Here is an 18,751-nt window from a genome sequence, read left to right on the forward strand (position 1 = left end):
TGGCCAAACCCCAGGCGAAGGTCCTGACTGTTCGCCCGCCTCGAATGGCTTAGCTCTGGTACACATCGCGATGGGCCCAGAGGTGAGAATAATCCGAAGAAAGAAAAAGAAGAAGAACAAGAAGAAGAAGCACGCACCTCCATCAAGGTCATGGGCGGTGGTTGGTCCTTGCATGAGGCGCCTCCCGAGCGGACCGTCCCAGAGGCTGAGTGAAAGATCATACAAGACGTGGGGATTGGACAGTTTCCGAATGCATGACCTTCGAGAATGCCTTGACCTGCCGAGATGAGTCTTGCGCCGGTATGCGTGTGTGGTGCGTGCCCCCAGTTCCGGACCTTCCAAGCGTCGCCTGTTGAGCTGAGGATAACAAAACAAGCAACCTACCTCTCTCTCCCTTCATTAGCCAACATTGTGACATGTGAATGATCGATGGGATTCTGTGCGCCGCGAAATAGATGAAGTCCTACCAGCGCCACACCCTTTCAGGTTTCACTACATTAGTACTTGGACGCTCATTCATTTAACCACTGCAGCTTGTGGTTGTCACATGCTGCCTGGCACGGTGGACTCCCGCCATCTGAGTGATCATCCCATCTTGCCTTCCCGTCGCAAAAAGGTCCAGTGCTGACTGGGATCCCATTCTCGAGATTTTGAACATCACGGCGTGGTACTCATTGGTAGCTAGGCGTCAACTCAACTGCTTGTGAACACTGTTGTTGACCGTGGTCATTGCTTTTCCCCACTGCTGTATCTACGAGTGCACGGTGCCACATCTAAAAGTACAAAATTTGGTTTTGATGTGTTTTTTTTTGTTTCTTTCATGCCTCTATAGACCGGGCCACTTGGCCTTATTATACAGCAAATGTAGTGGTATCATCATAAATATACTCCCGGATTCACGTCCCTGACCTCCTAACATAGAATCAAATGCTGTTGTTCACGTACGTTATCAGACCCATTCAAGCGCCTCAGTCCAAAACCGGTAAAGATGCCTCTTCTGGGGTTGATGTGTCCTCTTCCTCTGCCTTGCTGTCATCCTCATTAATGTCTCCTTCCTCGGAAGTCGAAGGTTGGTCCAAGGAAGACGTATCGTTGGTCTTGTCTTTCTCACTATCCACGACTGTGGCGGTTATGGCGGTTGGTTCGATCTGTTGGTCTTCAGCCGCCTTCGCCTTGGCTGCCGCGTCCAGTTTTGCCTGCTCTTGCTGCTGCAAGCGTGCCGCTTGAAGCGCATTGATCGCATCTTGCATCTCTTGCTTCCTAGCCGCAGCCTCGGCGTCGAGGTCCTGCGCCTGCGCCTGCCCCTGTTGAGCCTGGGGTTGGGGAGGAGGTTGGACCACTGTGTGATTTCACGGCATTAGCAAAGGCACTTTTAGTGACCAGACAAGAAGACAAAGCAACAAACACTTACCCCCGTCTTTGCTGTCGCCAGGACATCTCTCGCGATCCAGCTTGGCGTTCATGACCATGTACAGCTCCGGGCAATAATCAAGCATCGTCTTCCTCCGCTCGTGGTCGCCCCACACTTCTGCTGGGAGGTTTTCGCCCATCTCCTGCACGTGGAAGCCCATGGGCTTGTCCATGTAGACGTTTTCCACGGCCAGGGCACCCTCTAGTCCCGACGCTACCTTCAGGCCGGGTGTGATGTAGAGGCGCTGACCGAACCACTCGTCCTCGGGGGCTGTATCGTTGTAACGAGACTGGAACTGGAGGATCTTCCTGATCGCGGACATGCGACGGAGCGATAGACCCCCATTGCCCGAAAAACGGTCGTCGGCGGTTCTACGAGGGGAAGACGTCAGACGATGAAGAGGAAGGAGGTTTTGGGAGGCCAGAGAGCCTGGGAAGGGGTTTGCTCACCTTGGCGCGCCGGCCCAATGCCAGTCCAGCCACTCGTTCAGGCTGACTTCCGAATTCGCACATAATATGCTATCGTACTCGTACTTGAGTAACCACTCCACGCCTGGCAAGAACTCGTTGTAGAATCGCATATCCGTCAACGTCCTGTACACCATCTCCTTGGATGAGATGTCCCATGGGTCTGGTAGGACCATCAGGTCCAGCTTGCCCACGATCTGTTGGTGCTTCACCGAGGTGCTCCGACCCATCATGGTGACGCTCTCCTGCGAGCCGATGAACAGAAATCGCCAATCTGGTGGGACCACGGCTATCATGTGCAACAGCTGGGGGACCAGGTGCGGCATGACCCGCGGCTCTATGATCATGGCCAGTTTGGCGGAGTCGTAGGCAGCTCGTGGGTCGGCCGTTGGTGTCCAGTCGACCGTTATGGAGGGAATCTTCTGCCTTGCCTCCTCGATTCGTGACTTGAACGATGCTTTGATCATAGGCTGGTAGCTTGGGAGGAGCGAGGCGGTCCACCAGGTCAGTGCCAGCGAAATCGCCAGAAACAGCCTCAATTTTGTGACGACGAAGAGGCCGCCATTCGAGGGCGTGGCAGCGTGGGAAGCCATGACGCAGTGGAGGGAGAGAAGACGAGGAGGACGAGGAGGAACAGGAGGTGGTGGTGATGTGGTAAGTTCGGGGACTGAAGACCCTCGAGGGCCACGGTGATGCGCGCTCTCTCGCGCTCTCTCTGCTCTTCGTTTAAACGCAGTCCACAGTCGAGTCGCGCATCATAGTCGCTCCTAAAGACAAACCGGTCTGCACGCTTGTTCGGCCTTGACCACGCTTTGTCTTTATTCAGAGTTGTAGAAGCCACGAGAGCAATTCAGTCGAGACTCGAGAGATGGTCATGCCAGGTAACGCTAGTGCGAGGACCAATCCGCGCCCAAAAGAAAATAATAAAAAAAAGAAAATGCAGGTGATAAACTGGGAAGCAGCATCTCGAGCAAGGGAAAAAGGGAGGATTTTCGTTGAGTGTACTATGGGATGGCGGACGGCGGGATCGACGCACTGGGACCTGCAGGTGTCTGTCTGGACACGCCTCGAGTGGGGCAGGTCGAAACAAGACGGAGGTACATGGAAGTACATGCCGGTGCGCGTCAGGTCCCCGAGCAGGGCTGCTGCATGCAGGAGGTACCGCCTGTCCCGCACGAGCATCACTTCCCAAAATCCGTCCTCTTCTTTTCTTGCATGCTCTCTTCCTGACTCCGCGCATCAACTATACACTATGGCCATTACGGCTAAGAAACCAGACTATTTGTTCAGAGATCTGGACCTACCCTCGGCCCCAGAGAATAAACATGCTCCGGAGGAGGGTTTTTTTATTTTATTTCTTCCATTCAGCCGCATTTTAGTAAAGGGGTCTCCGGAATGGCCAGAACGGGGGCAAATCAAATCTCACAATCTCAATGGACTGATAACTGAGGCTTGACACAAGAGTGCTGACTGTCTCTTCCAAAAGTTATTTGGTTGCGGTCTCAGCAAATACTTTGGGGAGAGAGAAATAGAGAGACAGAGATAGAGGACACCTGGTCATCGCTTGTAGGTTAGATAAGATGCGAGACACACTATGTAAGTAAGTGATTCACAAGGTGTTTGGTATGATACATTTGCTCTTCCATGTGCCAAGACTTCTGTTGAGGCTGACGACCAAGTACCTGCATTGGTGCTGTGGTACAAGCCGCCCAGAAGACAGGTTCTTAGCCAGCCAAAGTCCCCCCTGTGCCACAAGGCAAAAGAGGGTGTCCGCTGCAACCCCCACGACATGCTGAAACCGAACATTTCCAACCACGCTCAGAATAGTCATGCGTGTTCCATATTCCTTGTGACAGTCGTAATGTCGTGAGAGCAGCCGCCACAGTTCCAGTTTAGTCATTCGCTTAGGTTCGTATCCTATGTACTATGGCAGTCCATAACACACATAGTCATATGCTGTCAGCTTCAATATATTACTTCTTCCCCTCCCCCTTCAATACCATAGTAGTATTTTCCCCCCTCTCTCTTCTCGATAGCCCCATCCTACACGTGGGTTGGTCCAATATATTAGTTGCAGATACTGCCTGTCAGTCCCACTTGGGCTGAAGTCCAGCCCTGAGTCCAGCCCAGGCTGCGGGCGGGGGACCTGCTCTGGCGTGCTCTGGTGTGGCTCTGGCTTCTGAGTCCGGCGTCAGTGGGCTTGCGCGACTTGGGCCTATTGTGGAGGTGCTGAAGTCCCTAAGGGCTGAGAAAGTCACTCCAGGTACCGATCTTGCCATCGTCGGTACACCCCCTACTGGGGTTCAGACGCTGCTCCCTTGTTTCTAAGTCCCCCCAACCCTGCATTCGACCAGGGGACCTAACCCATTCTTTTCGCTGCTCCTGCGTCTCTGTGTCTGATCCATCCTCCCTACGCTCTGCCTGCCCTCAAAACTGAATTCACTCCAAGTCGGTTCTTTTTCTTCCATAATGTTTTGATCAGGTGTACACGACCTTTGTTTGAGTCTTTTTCTCTCTCTCCTCCTTTCCTACTCCTCCTTCAATCACCACTGCCGACAGCACACTTTTATATAATCTCTTCGTTGTGACGAAAGACGCGATAAGCTTTGCTGCATAGCCTCCTGACGTTGATCTCCGGTTACCCTGCCTCAAACAATTGCGAGCAACCCCCTGTGCGGAGTCCGGACAAGACGGCATACTTTGATTGCGCGTCATTCAATCACGACATCAGACTTCATCTTCCTTGCAGTGTCAATCGCTCCCACAGTTGGAATCGACCACGCCAACCCGCTTTACTACAACATTGAACCCCAGGTCGACCGCCCTCGCAAGCGTCCTGGCCAGCATATTCATGCATGCATGACTTCACCGACCCGGTGTCCGCCCTAAGCAGGTTGATATACCCAACGCTCACCATCTGCCGGCCTTACATGAGAACGTGGGCTGGTGCTTAACGGCCATTGGTTTTCTTGTTGGCCGACTATATTCTCAACTTCCTTTCGAGGATCGCCTTGGTTGGCGTTTTCTCTGACCCTCACTCTCTTTCTCTTTCTCTCGATATGGCGCTCTTAGAAAAGAACGAGGTCGAGGAGATGACCTTGGAGGAGGCATGGGTGCGGATAAAATCAATGGCGATGAGGATATGGGCGAGGACCACACGCAGGATACGAGTTGTTCTCGCGCTCGTTGTCTTTTTGTACGTTTTTATCGCCCATGATATGATGCTGCACATCTGAGTGCCGCTGGCATGGCAAGAAGCAAGACTGACCCCCACCGTTGGCCAGAGTATTCACACTTACCCTATCACCCGGCTACATACAAGACTATGACGCCTACATGACTATACCAAAGGTCTCCCTACAGTATGCGCAGGAGCAGAGGACGCCCTTCAACGAGTCCAAGGTGGCCCTCCTGATCGAGAACCGTGCCAACCCCATCCTCGCCCCTCTGATGCTGCACTTTATGTCCGTCGTCCCGCCCGACTGGCGCTTTCGGTTCATGGGCTCCGTTGAGTCTGTCGAGTTCATCAACAAGTCTGTCGCCATCCAGAGCCAGGTCCGGACCGGCAAGCTTGATCTGACATACATCCCCTCCAACATGTCTGTGTCCTCTCAGGAGGAGATCTCCCGCTTCCTCACCAACCTCTGGATGTACGAGACCGTCCTCGCCCCAGCTGAGTGGTTGCTCATCTTCCAAACCGACTCCATTCTGTGCGCCAACTCCCAGCGCAATCTCAACGAATACCTCGACTACGACTGGATCGGCGCCCCCTGGAACCCCGGTTCACGCTTTGGCGGGAACGGCGGCCTGTCCATCCGCCGCGTCAGCGCCATCATCGATGTGCTGCGCTCGCAGGCCCGCGCGGACTTTTCCGAGGCCGAGGACGTCTGGCTCACCGAGCGGCTGGGACACAGGCCAAATGCCAAAATGGCCGACGCAACCGTCTCGCTCACCTTTAGCGGGGAGATGCACACGGGTAAGGCTACCCATCTAGCCACCGATAAGGAGACGTCACAGTACAACTCGACCATCGAGGCCGCGGAGCAGGGAGAGCTCGTCAAGGGGATCGACGACTGGCGCGAGGGTTTCTACGAACCCATGGGATATCACACAGGTGGCGGCGGCACATACCTACACTCGCAGATCTGGGGCAGTCCCAGGCTTAGGAAGCATATCTGGGACTACTGCCCCGAGGTCAAGATGACGCTCGCCATGGATGCGGCGAGGTACGTGCCGGGCAGCTGTGGTGCCTACTGGAAGCGAGACGCTCTGGGAGATGGGTATCACATGGCTGATACAGGTATGCTGGATGTCGACCTGGGAATGGGAACGGAGATGATTGATGGTGTCGAGTACCCATTACTCCCCGATGGGTTGACGCCATTCTAAGAGAAACCAAACCTCTCAACGTTACCGAGGCCTGGGATACATATCTCTTTGCCGATCAAAATTTCTTTGGTGGATTTTATTTGCTTCTTCTCTTTTCCTCGGCGGTGTGCCTCGTGCAAACCAGCAAGCCGAGTAGTGTAGGTGTTTTGTGGCGTTGGGGGAAGGCCCGTATGGATATGGGTGGAAAAGGAGCATAGAACCGGCTTGGGTCTCGACCGGCTGGATGATTTGGATGTGATAAGAACACACACACACACAGAGAGAGAGAGACACGCGCAAACAGTGGTTGGAATCAGAAATGTCATGTTTGGATACTACATTATAGGTCGAGCAGCCAAATGTTAAGATTATTTGGATAGATCGACTTTTGGAACTATGCATTGCACATCATTGCATCAAAATCTCAAATATTTCCATATGTGCCATGCATGTTTCAGGCCTCTTAGGCATTTCTTCTCTGTAAGTGCTTCTTCTATCCAGCAAAATACTAGCCATGCGTCGTTTTTCCATTATGAACAAACGGGTTTCTAATACAAGCCATCCAGGAAAGCCTCCAAAAATGAATGCTATTCTTTGAACTATGCCACCCACCCACTTGTTTTCGTTTCCCTTCTATTCTAACCCAGATATTTTATTTCATCCTCCTTCCTCTAGCCAAGTCCATACAATAATTATCACAAGCGCCAGCCCTCCGAGCGAGGACCTTCAGGCGAAAGCGTGCCCAAGCAGCTAACCCCCGACGACGCCGCCCACAATGGCTGCCAGCTCCCCAAACAGGACGCCCTTGAGCACCGTCTCGCCCATGTCCTCGGCCCAGTGTCCGCCGGCCTTAAGCCTGTCGCGCCACAGCGCCTTCTGCGGTTCCGACAACTCGTCCCAGTTCTTGGCGGACCCGTCGTGCTCCGTCTCGAGGTTGATGTCGCCGCCGGGGACCTCGGAGTCGCGCAGAACAATACCGTGCTCGCGTCCAGCCAAGTTGCGCTCCTCAAGGAGGCGGGCAAGGAAGCCGGCGTGTGGGGAGGGCGGCGGCGGTGGGTTTGCGGGACTGGCGTGGAGGATAGAAGGGAGCCATATGTGCCCACCGACGACGGGGCGGGTGAGGCCCTTCACCTCCAAGAGGCCCTGGAGCAAGACGCCGATAAGCAGCGCGACAGCCGCAAAGAAGAATAACGTGCCGGCTGGGCTTGGTCCACGTCCGCCGAGCGCAGTCACGTACCGCGGGAGACGCGGTGGCCCTGCGCCGCGGCGGGCCTTGACAGGCCTATCGAAGTGTTTCTTGAGAGCGATGGAGTGGACAGTAACACAATTGCTGACCGAGGTGCTGGCCAGGCGGAGGTATTGCGTCTTGCCGGTGCCGGAGCGGGGTGGGATGAAACGCGAGAAGCAGAGGCTGGTGATCATGCCGGGGTGAGCCTTCTTGAGAACGCGCAGGGGGAAAAGGCGTGTGAGGAGGTCGACGTCGCCCAGGACCTGGTGGTCGAGGGTGTACAGGTGGATGGAGCAGTCGTTGGCGGCGACTGCGATGACGAATTGAGCATCGCTCTGGGCCGCGCCGGGCGAGGTGGGCGGGCTGAGGTTCGCGACGGCCAAGCCGGTGGCCTTGGCGCCCTTGCGTCTGGGCAGCTTCGTGTTGACGGCGATCCTGGCCGTGGCATCCGGTTTGGCGTTTGCCTTGGGCAGGCGGAACCCGTAGAGCACGACGCCGCCTCCTGGGCTGGGCAAGTTGGCGATGGCAAAGGCGAAGCCGGCAGACAGGTAGCGTATGCAGCGGAAGGATGGCCGAACGTCGTCGGAGGGTATGGCGTAGATACACCTGGGCTCAGTGTCCACGGCGTTGCCCGCATCAGGGGTGACGTCGAAGGTGTAGATATTGTAGCTGTCGCAATATATGAGCTGGTACCTGTCCTCAGCCGTCTGCAGCACGTCCATATCCACTGCCTCGCTCCTCAGGTCTAGCACGCCCCTCATCCTGGGCGCGACATTGCTCCCCGCGGCGACATCGAACAGCGCGACCTGCGGGTCCTTGGACAGGCCCGTGGCTACTGCACCCAGCTGCGACGTAGTCGGGAAGGGCTGCGTCAACCTCAGCAGGCGCTGGTATGTGTTCTTGTCGTCGGTGGTGAACAGGGCGGTCCTGCTCAGCTCGGAGATCCTGGCACCCAGGACGGAAGACTTTGCAGCCTTGGGCTGGTCGGCGGAGAGGACGCGAAAATGCTCGTTCTTGCCTTTCTGCAGGTCATCGGCGCCGGAACTGATGCCGGCGTAGAGCAAGGTGGCTCTACCCTTGCGCTGGCCGGCTGCGAGACTGGCGACGTTGTCCTCATATTTTCTCAGGGTGATCTCGCCGGTGATCTCGAGCTTTTCGCGCGACGAGGCATCGAGGGAGGTGATCTTGTTGTCGACCCCAGTGCGGCTCATGCCTCCGCCGCCACCGACGAAGAGACGCCCGGGGTCCTCGGGGTCGAAGTCGCAGCCATATAAGGGATAGTCAAGGGTGATTTTCGCTTCTGGGAACGGAGGAGGCATCTTGACCTCGACAAAGCATCCTATGCTCCAGTGAGCCTCGTTTGTTGGTGGGAAAAGGACACGATGGCGATGACGACAGTCCAAAAAAAAGGCCGGCAATGGAAGAAGACACATGCTTTGTGAGGTAGTAGCGAACCCCTGCTCCCGCCGTCCCGCCGCTTTGGGGTAGGTGCAGGGGTTGGCCCCAATCTAGATCCGTCTGGTCGTAGTACCATACATACTACCATAGTACCTGCCAATAGCATACATATAGCACACCATGAATAGCAGCAGCAGCTCTTTGCGCCTTCTGTAACTGACTTCCAGTTCTACCCATCGCAACTGCATTGGTCTTTTAAGGGAAAATGACGCGCCACGTAGCCACACCCAAATTCCTTGAATGGCATGGCCTAAGGCAAGAAAGGGATCGGCGGGGGAAGGGCGCAAAGGGGAGCCATTCCCTTTGTGACGGACTGTTCAGTTGAGCCTACTGGCGTCTCTCTCATGAACACATTCATCTGTGTATCGAGTCTCCAGGTGGTCGCTCAGTGTAAAGAAGAAGAAAGAGAAACAAAAAATGAGCACATGTCAGGACGTTCAGGCTCATCTTCATAACTGGCCGCCTGACAACAGCATGTCCTGTGGACGTGTCCACTGGGGCCCCATCCGGAGCTGTTACGTTTTCATTTCCCATGCACGAGTATTTTGTTCGATTTGCAGGGCACAGGAAGCTGAACCCGAACCTATACTCTGTGCAGAGACGTCTTTTTTTTTGGCAGCTTGCAGCCCTTTTTGGGGAATGGACGGGAGGGAGCCGCGGGCGGCCGGAATGACGACAAGAACAAGACCAGATCAACTTGGACAACACGCTCGAAGGAGTTCTGATGGCTGATACTAGACAGCCACCTCCTGAATGCACAGCGTCAGGAAACCGGCGTAAGATTATCAGCATGCATACATGCAGCGTATTGCGAGACCGACGAGGCTTGACGGTTGTGACCCGTGAACAGTCAAGGGGAAATGACTTGCAGGGAGGGAGGCATCGCGCTGTTGGCACGGAAATTCCAGGATACCTACTATGTAAGTGACATCGTGGGGTCTCTGCTCAACTCTTCGCTGCAAAGTCATCGCCTTGCTCATGTGGAGGTATTCATTGCTGCTCAACCGGACCGGACGGCAGTGAGACTCAACGCAACCTACTCTTGGGGGCCAGCTATGTGGATGATTCGGGCCGCATTCGCTCTCTGTGGCAACTGGCGGTCGCCTAATAGGAGACCACTTGCAAGCAGGAAAGAGGACGCCACCCCCTATGGAGGTTTACTCTGGGTATTCCTCAGGAGGGACATAACTGCCAAGGCCATTTCCAAATGAGAAAAAGAGCAGAAGCCCCACTGTCGTGAGGTCATAGGAGGCCTGAGGAGACTGGTCCACTGCGATAGCAGCGAAGAAGGCCGCCCGAGCTGTTCTCTCGGCACGTGCTCGGATCTAGTTGAGCAAACCTCTTGCGGGCCTGCCGATCTGCGCACGTCTCAATTTCCGTGCCGTTCAGGAAAGAAAAAGAAACGGGGCACGCAGCGACACATGTGCCGAAGCGGAGAACCCGAGGCTGAGAGACAACGCGGAAGGCTGCAGAAAGACGCAACGCGGTGGACGCATGGTCCCCTTTGGTGTGCAGACACACGCGCGCACGCACACACGCTCCCAAGCACGATTCAGCCTGTGTAAGTAAACCACCCAATATGCGAGCATTTTATAGGAGATGAGGGAGATCTCGCCTCGTGTGGTAGTCCACCCCCGTCACCGATGCGATGGTATCGTGCGAGATTGCGAGATCGAATTCCATCCCGAATCTAGATGACTTCGAGGGGACCTGCAATAAGATTGCAGTTGCCGGACTGGCGAGATGATGTCGATGGGGAACCGCCGGGTCCAGCGCCTTATGAGGGTCCCAGCTCTGTCTGTCTGTTTGATTTCGACGTGCACGGTGTCTTGAATCAGCTGGGCTCCCTGCCCTGCTTCCACAGGGGCGATCAGTGCTATAATTGTGGTCCTGCTATGTCTCGGGCTGATAGGGTGTGCGCTCAGAATGTTCGTCATTGGCACATGTGCCTGGGACGCCCATGCAGTTGTCGACCCTCATGCTCCAACGTGATGAACAGGGCCCCATTTTGATATGGGGGTAAAAAGGATCCGTTCGTTGGCTGATGTCATGGCACACAAACCACCATTTCCTCAGTACATCACGCAGGATTTCACACCTTTTTTAGCATCTTGGAAGCCTGTGGGCGGGTGTCCCTGCATTAGCGCAGTGGGAATAGAGGGGGGGAAGGGAGGAGAAGAGGAGGAGGAGTGGTGGCCTTTCAGCCCACAACAGGCCCCGCAATTTTATCCAGAACCCAGCTCGCATCTGCCAGGGCCCGCGGTACTGTACAGCAGAAGGACCAAAGTTACATGTCCAACCAGGCAGCAGGAGGAGGAGGAGGCTGGCTATTCGGCCAGATTCTCACCTGGTTCCAGAGGAATAATTCCTTCAGGCCCGGCCCGGTGTCACAAACTTGATATATCCACGACAACAAGCCGAGTCGCACAATGAGGCGTGGCTAGAGTGGCTTTCAGCTCAGTCATGAAGTGCTGAATCAAGTTGGAACGAGCATTTGCTGGGTGCACTATAGTAATCCAACCTGTTTAATATCGCTCGTTTCAAAACAATGTTGTGCGAGCGAGGTCCCTGGGGACGGACGACGCACTGACACCTGGATCGGCCCCCTGCCAACAATCAACCTTATTTCCCATCCACAGGGATCATGGCTTCCACTGGAAAATTACCGCGGAGTCACTTCAAGATCTCAACGTCTTCTTCCCCGGTCCATACTCTCACAATCAAGGATATTCTTCAGAACAGTGCATCCTACGGGTACGGCTCAGGTCATGCCGTGGGTCTCTTGGGGAGTGTGGGCTTTCTTTCCTCCCCCGCCCCCCCCCCTCTCCTTCTCTCACTCTCAATCTCATAGCTTTCAGCGCATGAGGAGGATATGGACAGCGAAGACTGGCCAAAGCGTACGCCATCGTCTCCTTTTTCGGATTCGCAATACTCCCCACGTCGCAATGACGATCTCAACAACGTGAGCAAAGGGCCAAGCTTTCGTATGGTACAAACCTCTGTTGTCAGTAAAAGGAGGAGGAGGAGGAGAGCAGTTAGCTTCTTGGGGAGGGCAAGGTGAGGTCAGGTCGACATCATAGGCGCGCCGTACAGGTGGGAAGTCACATCGGGCGATCTCAGCCTGGCGGGCAGAAGAGCGGCATCTGTGGTCATCAGAAGCTTGGCTCTAAGCGCCGGATGGGCTCACCAGCAGGAACAATCACACCAACTGAGCGACGGGGAATTTGTTGCCACGACTCCGCAGCATGCAGGTCCAGGTCTCTCAAACTAGTTCAGGCTATCCATGGCCAGTCACTGCAGTCAAGTGACTGGCCATCAGGGTTTTCACCACCCCTCGTCGGAGGGCGACGGCGAGTAAGACCGCGCAGCAGGCAACTCGGCCAGTCAGCTTCACCCTACGGTTCGAGATGAATACCTCCTGGGGGCATGTCGGGGAGGCTTAGAGCACCCTCTGGAATAGGCGCGACTGGCAGGATGGAACCCTGCTGATCGTTCACCAACGCCGTTCCTTTGTCCTCACCTCCACCGAACCCCTGATTTTAGCTTGCAGGGGGTTGGTGGCCGCCAACGACCCATGCATATTGCAATTTCCCACGAGGATCCCACAATGAGGAACCATTCACCCCCGGGGGGCATACGCAGTCATTCCCTATTTAAGAAGAACTGCCCTCTTTGCTCTCCTTCCATCACACTCTTCTCGCTCTCCTTCAGCCTACCAAACAAGCTTTGTAACCTTCACCTTCAACGAGTCTTTGCCTCACTTTTGACTTCGGTCGTCCATTCATTCACACGAACTATAACCCAACGCCTCTAGAGCTCGCGAGCCTCAGTCCTCTCTCTCTCTCTCTCTTCCTACGGAATCTTACCCAACCTTTGTTTTCTCAACAAGACCAACACAACAAAATCAGCCAAAATGCGTTCCATGATCTTTGCCGCTGGCCTCATCGCCCCCGCCTTTGCTGCCATTGGACAGCCCGCTCCCGAGTCGACTGTCTACAGCACTGAGATGATCACCATCACCTCTTGCGCCGCCACCGTCACCGACTGCCCTGCCCGCTCCACCTCGTAAGCCGTTACCCCTCCTTCTGTACTCACGGAGAGAGAAAGCTCTTCTAACAATTGTGATATCACAGCGTGTCATCCAAAGTCCACACCCTGACCCAGAGCACCGAGACCTCGGTTGAGGTTGAGACTGAGACTTCGTCCTCCGCCGTCACGGTCACCCCCTCTCCCTCCAGCACCACCCTCGTCGTTGCCACCACCCCGGCGGCGAGCAGCGAGGCCACCACCGTCAGCTCCAACTCCCCTGTGGGCGAGTCTGCTCCTCCCGCTGTCGGCTCCTCCAGCAGTGCCGTCCCCATCGTCGGCTCGACCGTGTCCATCGCTGTCCCCAGCTACTCCTCCGTGTCTCCTGCTCTCAGCACCGGAGCCGGCCAGTGCCCCAGCTACTCGGTCCAGACCATCTCCACCTCTGTGACCACCGTCGTGCCGACCGTCATCTACTCCACCGTCGCCATCCCCTGCGCCGCCACCACCAGCGGAAACTCCCCCGTTGGTGTCTCCTCTGGTGGTGTCAGCCCTACTGGTTCCAGGAACGCTACGTGAGTTTTGATCCAACCAACCCCCTTGAAAAGTCTTTCAAAGGATATAGGAATCTAACATGAGATTCAACCAAACAGTGTTACTGCCTCCAGCCCTACCGGTATTGTCACTGCTGGTGCTGCCTCCTTCGGCGCCTCCGGTGCTCTGGCCGCTGTCGCTGGTCTCGTCGCCATGCTGGCTTAAGTCTGAACGATTATGAGCACAATCTCATAACTCGGGACCTGGGTGGCACTGGGACATTCCTAATATCTCATTGAAAGGAAAAAACAGCAACCTGAGAGGTGGTTGTTCTTTCTTTTGGCCTTGAGTTTTGGATTTGAGCAGCTGGACGACGGTGCATCTAAACCCTTTTCTTGTGGTGTGGGACGGACACTGGAACCATCTGGGATGTAAATTTAATCTTCTTTTTGAAAATGTTGCTTGAGCCCACCTTGAGGTTCCCCGTGGGATCCGGAGCTCTTGTTGAGAAATTCACAAATTTTTTTTTTTTTTTTCCATGATTAAAAAACCGAGCTACTGTTCTTCCACGTGTGCTTGGTGCCTTCCTTTCTTTCGATTCCTTGCGGGAAGGAGACGTCGTGAACCAAAAGATCCGGCAGGAATGGGAATTTAGCCCATGGAGAAAAAACGTGGTGTCTCAATTTGTCCCGCCTCCATGGCGTGCTGTGTGTACACTACTTTACTATACAGGGCACAGAAGTAGGAAAGTTGGCCAACAGAACCTTTTTTTGTGTTTTCTGTTTCCCACACACACCCCCCCCCCTCCACTGGATCCCTCCGAAAAACGAGGCGAAGTACATGACATTCCACCCCCCCCCCCCCAGGGGGCCAGGACCTGCCCCTGCAGACGAGATTAACAGGCGCTGGGATATAGGGCCGTCGCAGGCCGTCATTGGTCAAGCTGGGGACGCCACAGACGGGTGATCTGCAACGACCTACTCAAAGCGAATTGGTTGGGTGTTTCAGGATCCTCGAAACAATATACCTTTAGTTGAAAAGGAAAAATGATTACGTTGTGGTCCTGTTGGCCATGAGGAGTCAAGTTAATGCATCGGTATTATCCGTTCCCTCTTTTTTTCTTTCTTTCTTTTTTGCGGGGCAGAAAGAGGACTTGATCTATTTTTTCTTTTCTTTCTTCTTCTTCTTTTGTCACATCTCTGCTCTCTAAACCAGGAATGTGAATTCTTCTTCTCCTTGCAGTGCGACGTCATTGGTTGGGTTGGCTGGCTGATGGATGAGAAGGAGGCTTGAGGGAAGATGGGAGGAAAAGATGAACCATGGGCCCGGACCAATATAGCGACAAACTTCGAGCGGTCTGGGGAAGGGGAGGACGGGGCCCGCTTCCTTACCATACATGGGATTGCCTGTCTCCCAGCTGTGCTGTTGCCTCTGAATTCCTGTACCAGGCTGATTGCTGACCCTCCGTTCATTCTCGCAAAGCCTTCGGACTTTGAACTCACACAGACTAATTCTTGTCCTCTAATTGTTGTGTTACTTCGCGCTTCTTACCTTGACCGCCTCCTCCCCTTCTTCACTCTTCAACCTTCAAGGTTCCTGGGTCCTCAATTGAGCCTCGTCAACCTGGGACTCTGGCATCGTACCACCCAGTGCCCACGTAGGCTAAGTAAGTACCTAGCAGTGGGGATAGTTGCGGGAGAGAAAATACCTTTCTATGAGACTATGTTGTGCCGCAGACCAGGGTGAATCAAATCTCCTCTGTCTCCTGCGGTTGCTGCAACTAACGGGTTTGCGGACGTATATCTGCCGTTTGTGATCAAGGTTTGTTTTATGAAGGACGAACCTCCGAGTCAAGACATGGCCTCTTGTTTGTCTTGTGCTTCTTGATTTCTCCTCCCGGTCCATGCCCATGAGAAATTACTACATCACCTGCGACATCAAGCACACGCCACACCTCAGAAGCTGGTTCCTTGCTAGGTCGACGCTTGCGAGCGCGAGAGCATAGTTACTACTGCAAGCCCTCCATTTGATGTCACACCCACTCTCTCTCTCTTTCTCTCTCCAGCTACTGCTGAGGTTCCGGATCCTTTGGTGGTCATAGAGCATCGCGACCCCTTTGTTGTGACATGCTGTACAAATGCATGTTGTGGCCATTGATTGACCTACATAAACGTTGGTACCAGAAAAAAATATCCATGACAAAGGAAAGGTAGGCTATTGTTGAACGCCTTCCCTGCTGGCTAGCTGGCAACGTACTTCACATATCCCAGTCTGCCACTTTGTGGTCTTTCATTTAAGCAACAGATTTGTATGTTCCTTTCAGCGTCCCGTTCTTTGGGAATGAAGTCCTTGGTCCCGGAGATAGGATGTTGCTTTTATCTATATATATATATATATATATATATCTAGGGAAAGATGGCTTCGAGGCCGGTCCTGTGGCTGGCGAGGGTGCTCATCAGACCTTTGTTCTTGAGCAATCGAATCCGGCGAGATGCGGGATTGATGTGGCACAGTTGCTACCGTTTAGTCACAGTACATATGAACATCCCGCCGTCACCACAACGTGGACAACAGAGGGGTGTGTGCGTGTGTGCGTGTGTGTGTGTGTGTGTGTGTGTGTGTGTGTGTGTATGTGTGTGTGTATGTGTGGCTCTCGCCAGACAGGCTCCATGTGCTTGTGATCTGACAGGGCGAAGCCTTTTCTCCTCATTGCCTAATGAGATCAAGACCCCTCGTAAAAAGAGGCCAGTTTCTTATTTCCGTGGTCCCTTGGTGCCTGCCTTGCAATCCGCAAACATCAATCATTGTTTTCTGATACTTGGGTATAGTCACCAGCTTCTGTCAGTGCAATAAAATAATCTAAATGGGAAAGGGGTCCTTCACATGGTAACAGAATCCAGTTCAAACAAACGTTGGCCTTACCATATTATACATCATCGTTTAACCTTGCTGAGCGTCCTTCATAAGTAGTGAGCATTTCTTCAAGGCCCCTTTCTTCTTCGACGGTGCCAACGCTAAACTTGACGCCAGTTCTGCCTATCCACAGATCTAACACCATCAGGACGATGGCAGTCCGTTGATTCGTCCAGGCGTGGTTGGCCTTTACCGAATAACTTCTACCCCTTTCAGCTCAGGAGAGCTACCAACTGGTGCCAGTGTTGATCAGCCTCTCTCGCGGGTTGCGAGAGCATCTCGTCTTCAGGAAACCTGCCAGCTGGAAGTGATAAAGCAAGTCATGCGTCTCAGCGAGGGGCACGGGAATCAACCGAGATATCACAAAGAGGTGTTAAAGGACTGGATATGAATCTGGTGCTTTTGTCTCGGTCCGCCGCTCCTTGTGAAGATGATGCTGTACCACGTCCATTCCGTCGACTCGGCCGATGGGATAAACTAAAGCAGTCAAGAGGGGGATGAGCACTTCAAGCGGGATCTGGTCCAGGCTTCTGATTATCTTCTCATAACGAACACTGGAGGGCGTTGACCAAAGCTTACCAACTGGAGGCTCGACGTGGCTTGAGGTCGTCATAAATAGTATATATCTACAATACGCTTTCCGCTGACCAAGAACTTAGTCTTGCCGTCGAACATCATAGCTAATTCTCCATCCATCTTCAGAGGAGAGAAAGAGAAGCCATGGATCGTATGGACGCGCTCAACACATACCTGGCATCCACCGGCCAGCCAACCTTTGACTTCTTCGGCCCCAACGCCAACTGCACCATCGACCTGTGCTCGCCCAGATGGAGCGTCTACGGCTACAAGCCATCCCTCAGCGCCAACTTGGCCCTGCTGGCCATCTTCTTTGCCGCTCTGGTCGCTCATATCCTACTCGGCTTGAGGTCGAGGACGTGGTCCTTCATGGCGTGCATGATCTCTGGCTGCTTGGACGAGATGCTTGGATACGCCGCACGGGTGTGGATGTTCTCTGATCTGTGGAACTTTGATGCTTTCATGATCCAAGTTGGTGAGCTGCATCTTTGGGGGAGTGTGCTCGCTTCCAGTACCTTTTCATGACGTGTCTTGCTAAAGGATAGGTTCAAGTTTGCATTACAACAGCACCAGTCTTCTACTGCGCCGGCATTTACATGGTCCTAGCAAATACGTATGTCTCTATATACTAGCCCTCTCCCCTCCACCATTCCAGCCAACTGACCCTTCTTAATACTCTCAACCATGTTTTGCAATAGCATGTCCACCTTCGCCCCAACCCTCTCCCGCTTCCGCCCCTCTTTCCTATACTGGTTCTTCATCCCCTGCGACCTAGTCTCCCTCGTCCTTCAAGGTGTGGGCGGCGCCCTGTCCGCCACGACCGCCGGCCTAAGCCAGACGGGCATCAACATCGCCCTCGCCGGGCTTGCGTTCCAGGTGGCCACCCTGGTGCTCTTCTGCGCCGTATACGTCGACTTTGTCTGGCGGTACCACAGGTCCGGGCATGCGGATCGCTACCCACACCACGGCGACCTCTGTCCGGAAGTAGAAGTTGACAAGGAAGAGGCCAAGACGACGAGGACGAGGTTGGGCTTCGGGCAGCGGTTGAGGGTGTTTTACGTGTTCGAGGCACTGGCGTTTCTTATGATCCTTGCTCGGTGTGCGTTTAGGGTTGGGGAGCTGAGTGATGGGTACGGTGGTCCCTTGGTCAAAAGGGAGGACCTGTTCATTGGGTTTGAGGGGGTGTAAGTCTTTATTGCTCTCGGCTGAGGGCGCCTCCCCCCCCCCCCTCCCCTTCCCCCTAACTTATCATCTTGCACTGCCCTTTGCCCAGTGTTTGTACATCAGCTGACAATATGTTCATCCCAGTCTCATCGTCGTCGCTGCATTCGCGCTCTGCGTAGGGCATCCTGGGCTGATTTTGAGCCAGTCCCGGCGGAAGAAGAGCCCGACGGAACCCATCAGTCTGGAGACCGGACCTGATAAGTAGTCAGGATTGCTCCCACAAGGAGTTCAAAAATCAGGGAACAGGTTTCGCGATGATCGAGATATGGAAGCGTAGACGCATGGTGTCTCAGTCGAGTTGTGCTGAGAGATGGCACCACACGAGTAAGAAATACACCCAAGAACTTAATTTGCATACTTAGACAAGCAGGGTCACATAATCTTCAGTTCGAGTGCAGTCGCTTTGCGCTCCTAACAACTGTTGCATGGGCAAAGTTTGAAGGAACCTAGAAGCTCGATTTGATTAGAAGAAGACGGGGAAAGAGAAACGAGGCCGAAATCATTGAAGGGATGGGGAATCGCTCGCGCCAGGACAGTCAAACACAT

At 54.1% G+C, this 18,751-nt stretch overlaps 5 protein-coding genes across 5 annotated transcripts; 2 read left to right on the forward strand and 3 right to left on the reverse strand.

Annotated features, from left to right (window-relative positions):
- Positions 1–1,349: 1,349 nt before the first annotated feature.
- Positions 1,350–2,471, reverse strand: M406DRAFT_247612 (uncharacterized protein; the record flags this gene model as incomplete). Its single annotated transcript, XM_040916472.1, has 2 exons — positions 1,350–1,782; positions 1,861–2,471. 2 exons carry the CDS (start codon positions 2,469–2,471, stop codon positions 1,350–1,352), a joined length of 1,044 nt encoding a protein of 347 aa, XP_040781349.1.
- A 2,499-nt stretch (positions 2,472–4,970) lies between these two features.
- M406DRAFT_336069 (uncharacterized protein) lies at positions 4,971–6,267 on the forward strand (the record flags this gene model as incomplete). The annotated part of the gene is made up of 2 exons (XM_040921104.1): positions 4,971–5,078; positions 5,230–6,267. 2 exons carry the CDS (start codon positions 4,971–4,973, stop codon positions 6,265–6,267), a joined length of 1,146 nt encoding a protein of 381 aa, XP_040781350.1.
- Positions 6,257–6,611, reverse strand: M406DRAFT_354423 (uncharacterized protein). Its single transcript, XM_040922909.1, has one exon. It carries the CDS (start codon positions 6,570–6,572, stop codon positions 6,264–6,266), a length of 309 nt encoding a protein of 102 aa, XP_040781351.1. The 5' UTR covers positions 6,573–6,611; the 3' UTR covers positions 6,257–6,263.
- A 1,461-nt stretch (positions 6,612–8,072) lies between these two features.
- On the reverse strand, positions 8,073–8,824 carry M406DRAFT_354424 (uncharacterized protein; the record flags this gene model as incomplete). Its single annotated transcript, XM_040922910.1, has 1 exon — positions 8,073–8,824. A coding segment is annotated over exon 1 (720 nt), but the record flags the coding sequence as incomplete, so codon positions are not given.
- An 8,310-nt stretch (positions 8,825–17,134) lies between these two features.
- M406DRAFT_32933 (uncharacterized protein) lies at positions 17,135–18,410 on the forward strand (the record flags this gene model as incomplete). Its single annotated transcript, XM_040920416.1, has 5 exons — positions 17,135–17,456; positions 17,534–17,594; positions 17,680–17,916; positions 18,007–18,165; positions 18,290–18,410. The coding sequence occupies 5 exons, from the start codon at positions 17,135–17,137 to the stop codon at positions 18,408–18,410; spliced, it is 900 nt and encodes a 299-aa protein (XP_040781353.1).
- Between the last annotated feature and the right edge of the window lie 341 nt (positions 18,411–18,751).

The sequence above is a fragment of the Cryphonectria parasitica genome, assembly GCF_011745365.1.
Source record: "Cryphonectria parasitica EP155 unplaced genomic scaffold M406scaffold_1, whole genome shotgun sequence".
NCBI lineage: Eukaryota > Fungi > Ascomycota > Sordariomycetes > Diaporthales > Cryphonectriaceae > Cryphonectria > Cryphonectria parasitica.

Excerpts from the sequence above, each read along its gene's own strand:
- M406DRAFT_354423 (XM_040922909.1), bottom strand. The coding sequence starts at position 6,572 with ATGACATTTCTGATTCCAACCACTGTTTGCGCGTGTCTCTCTCTCTCT.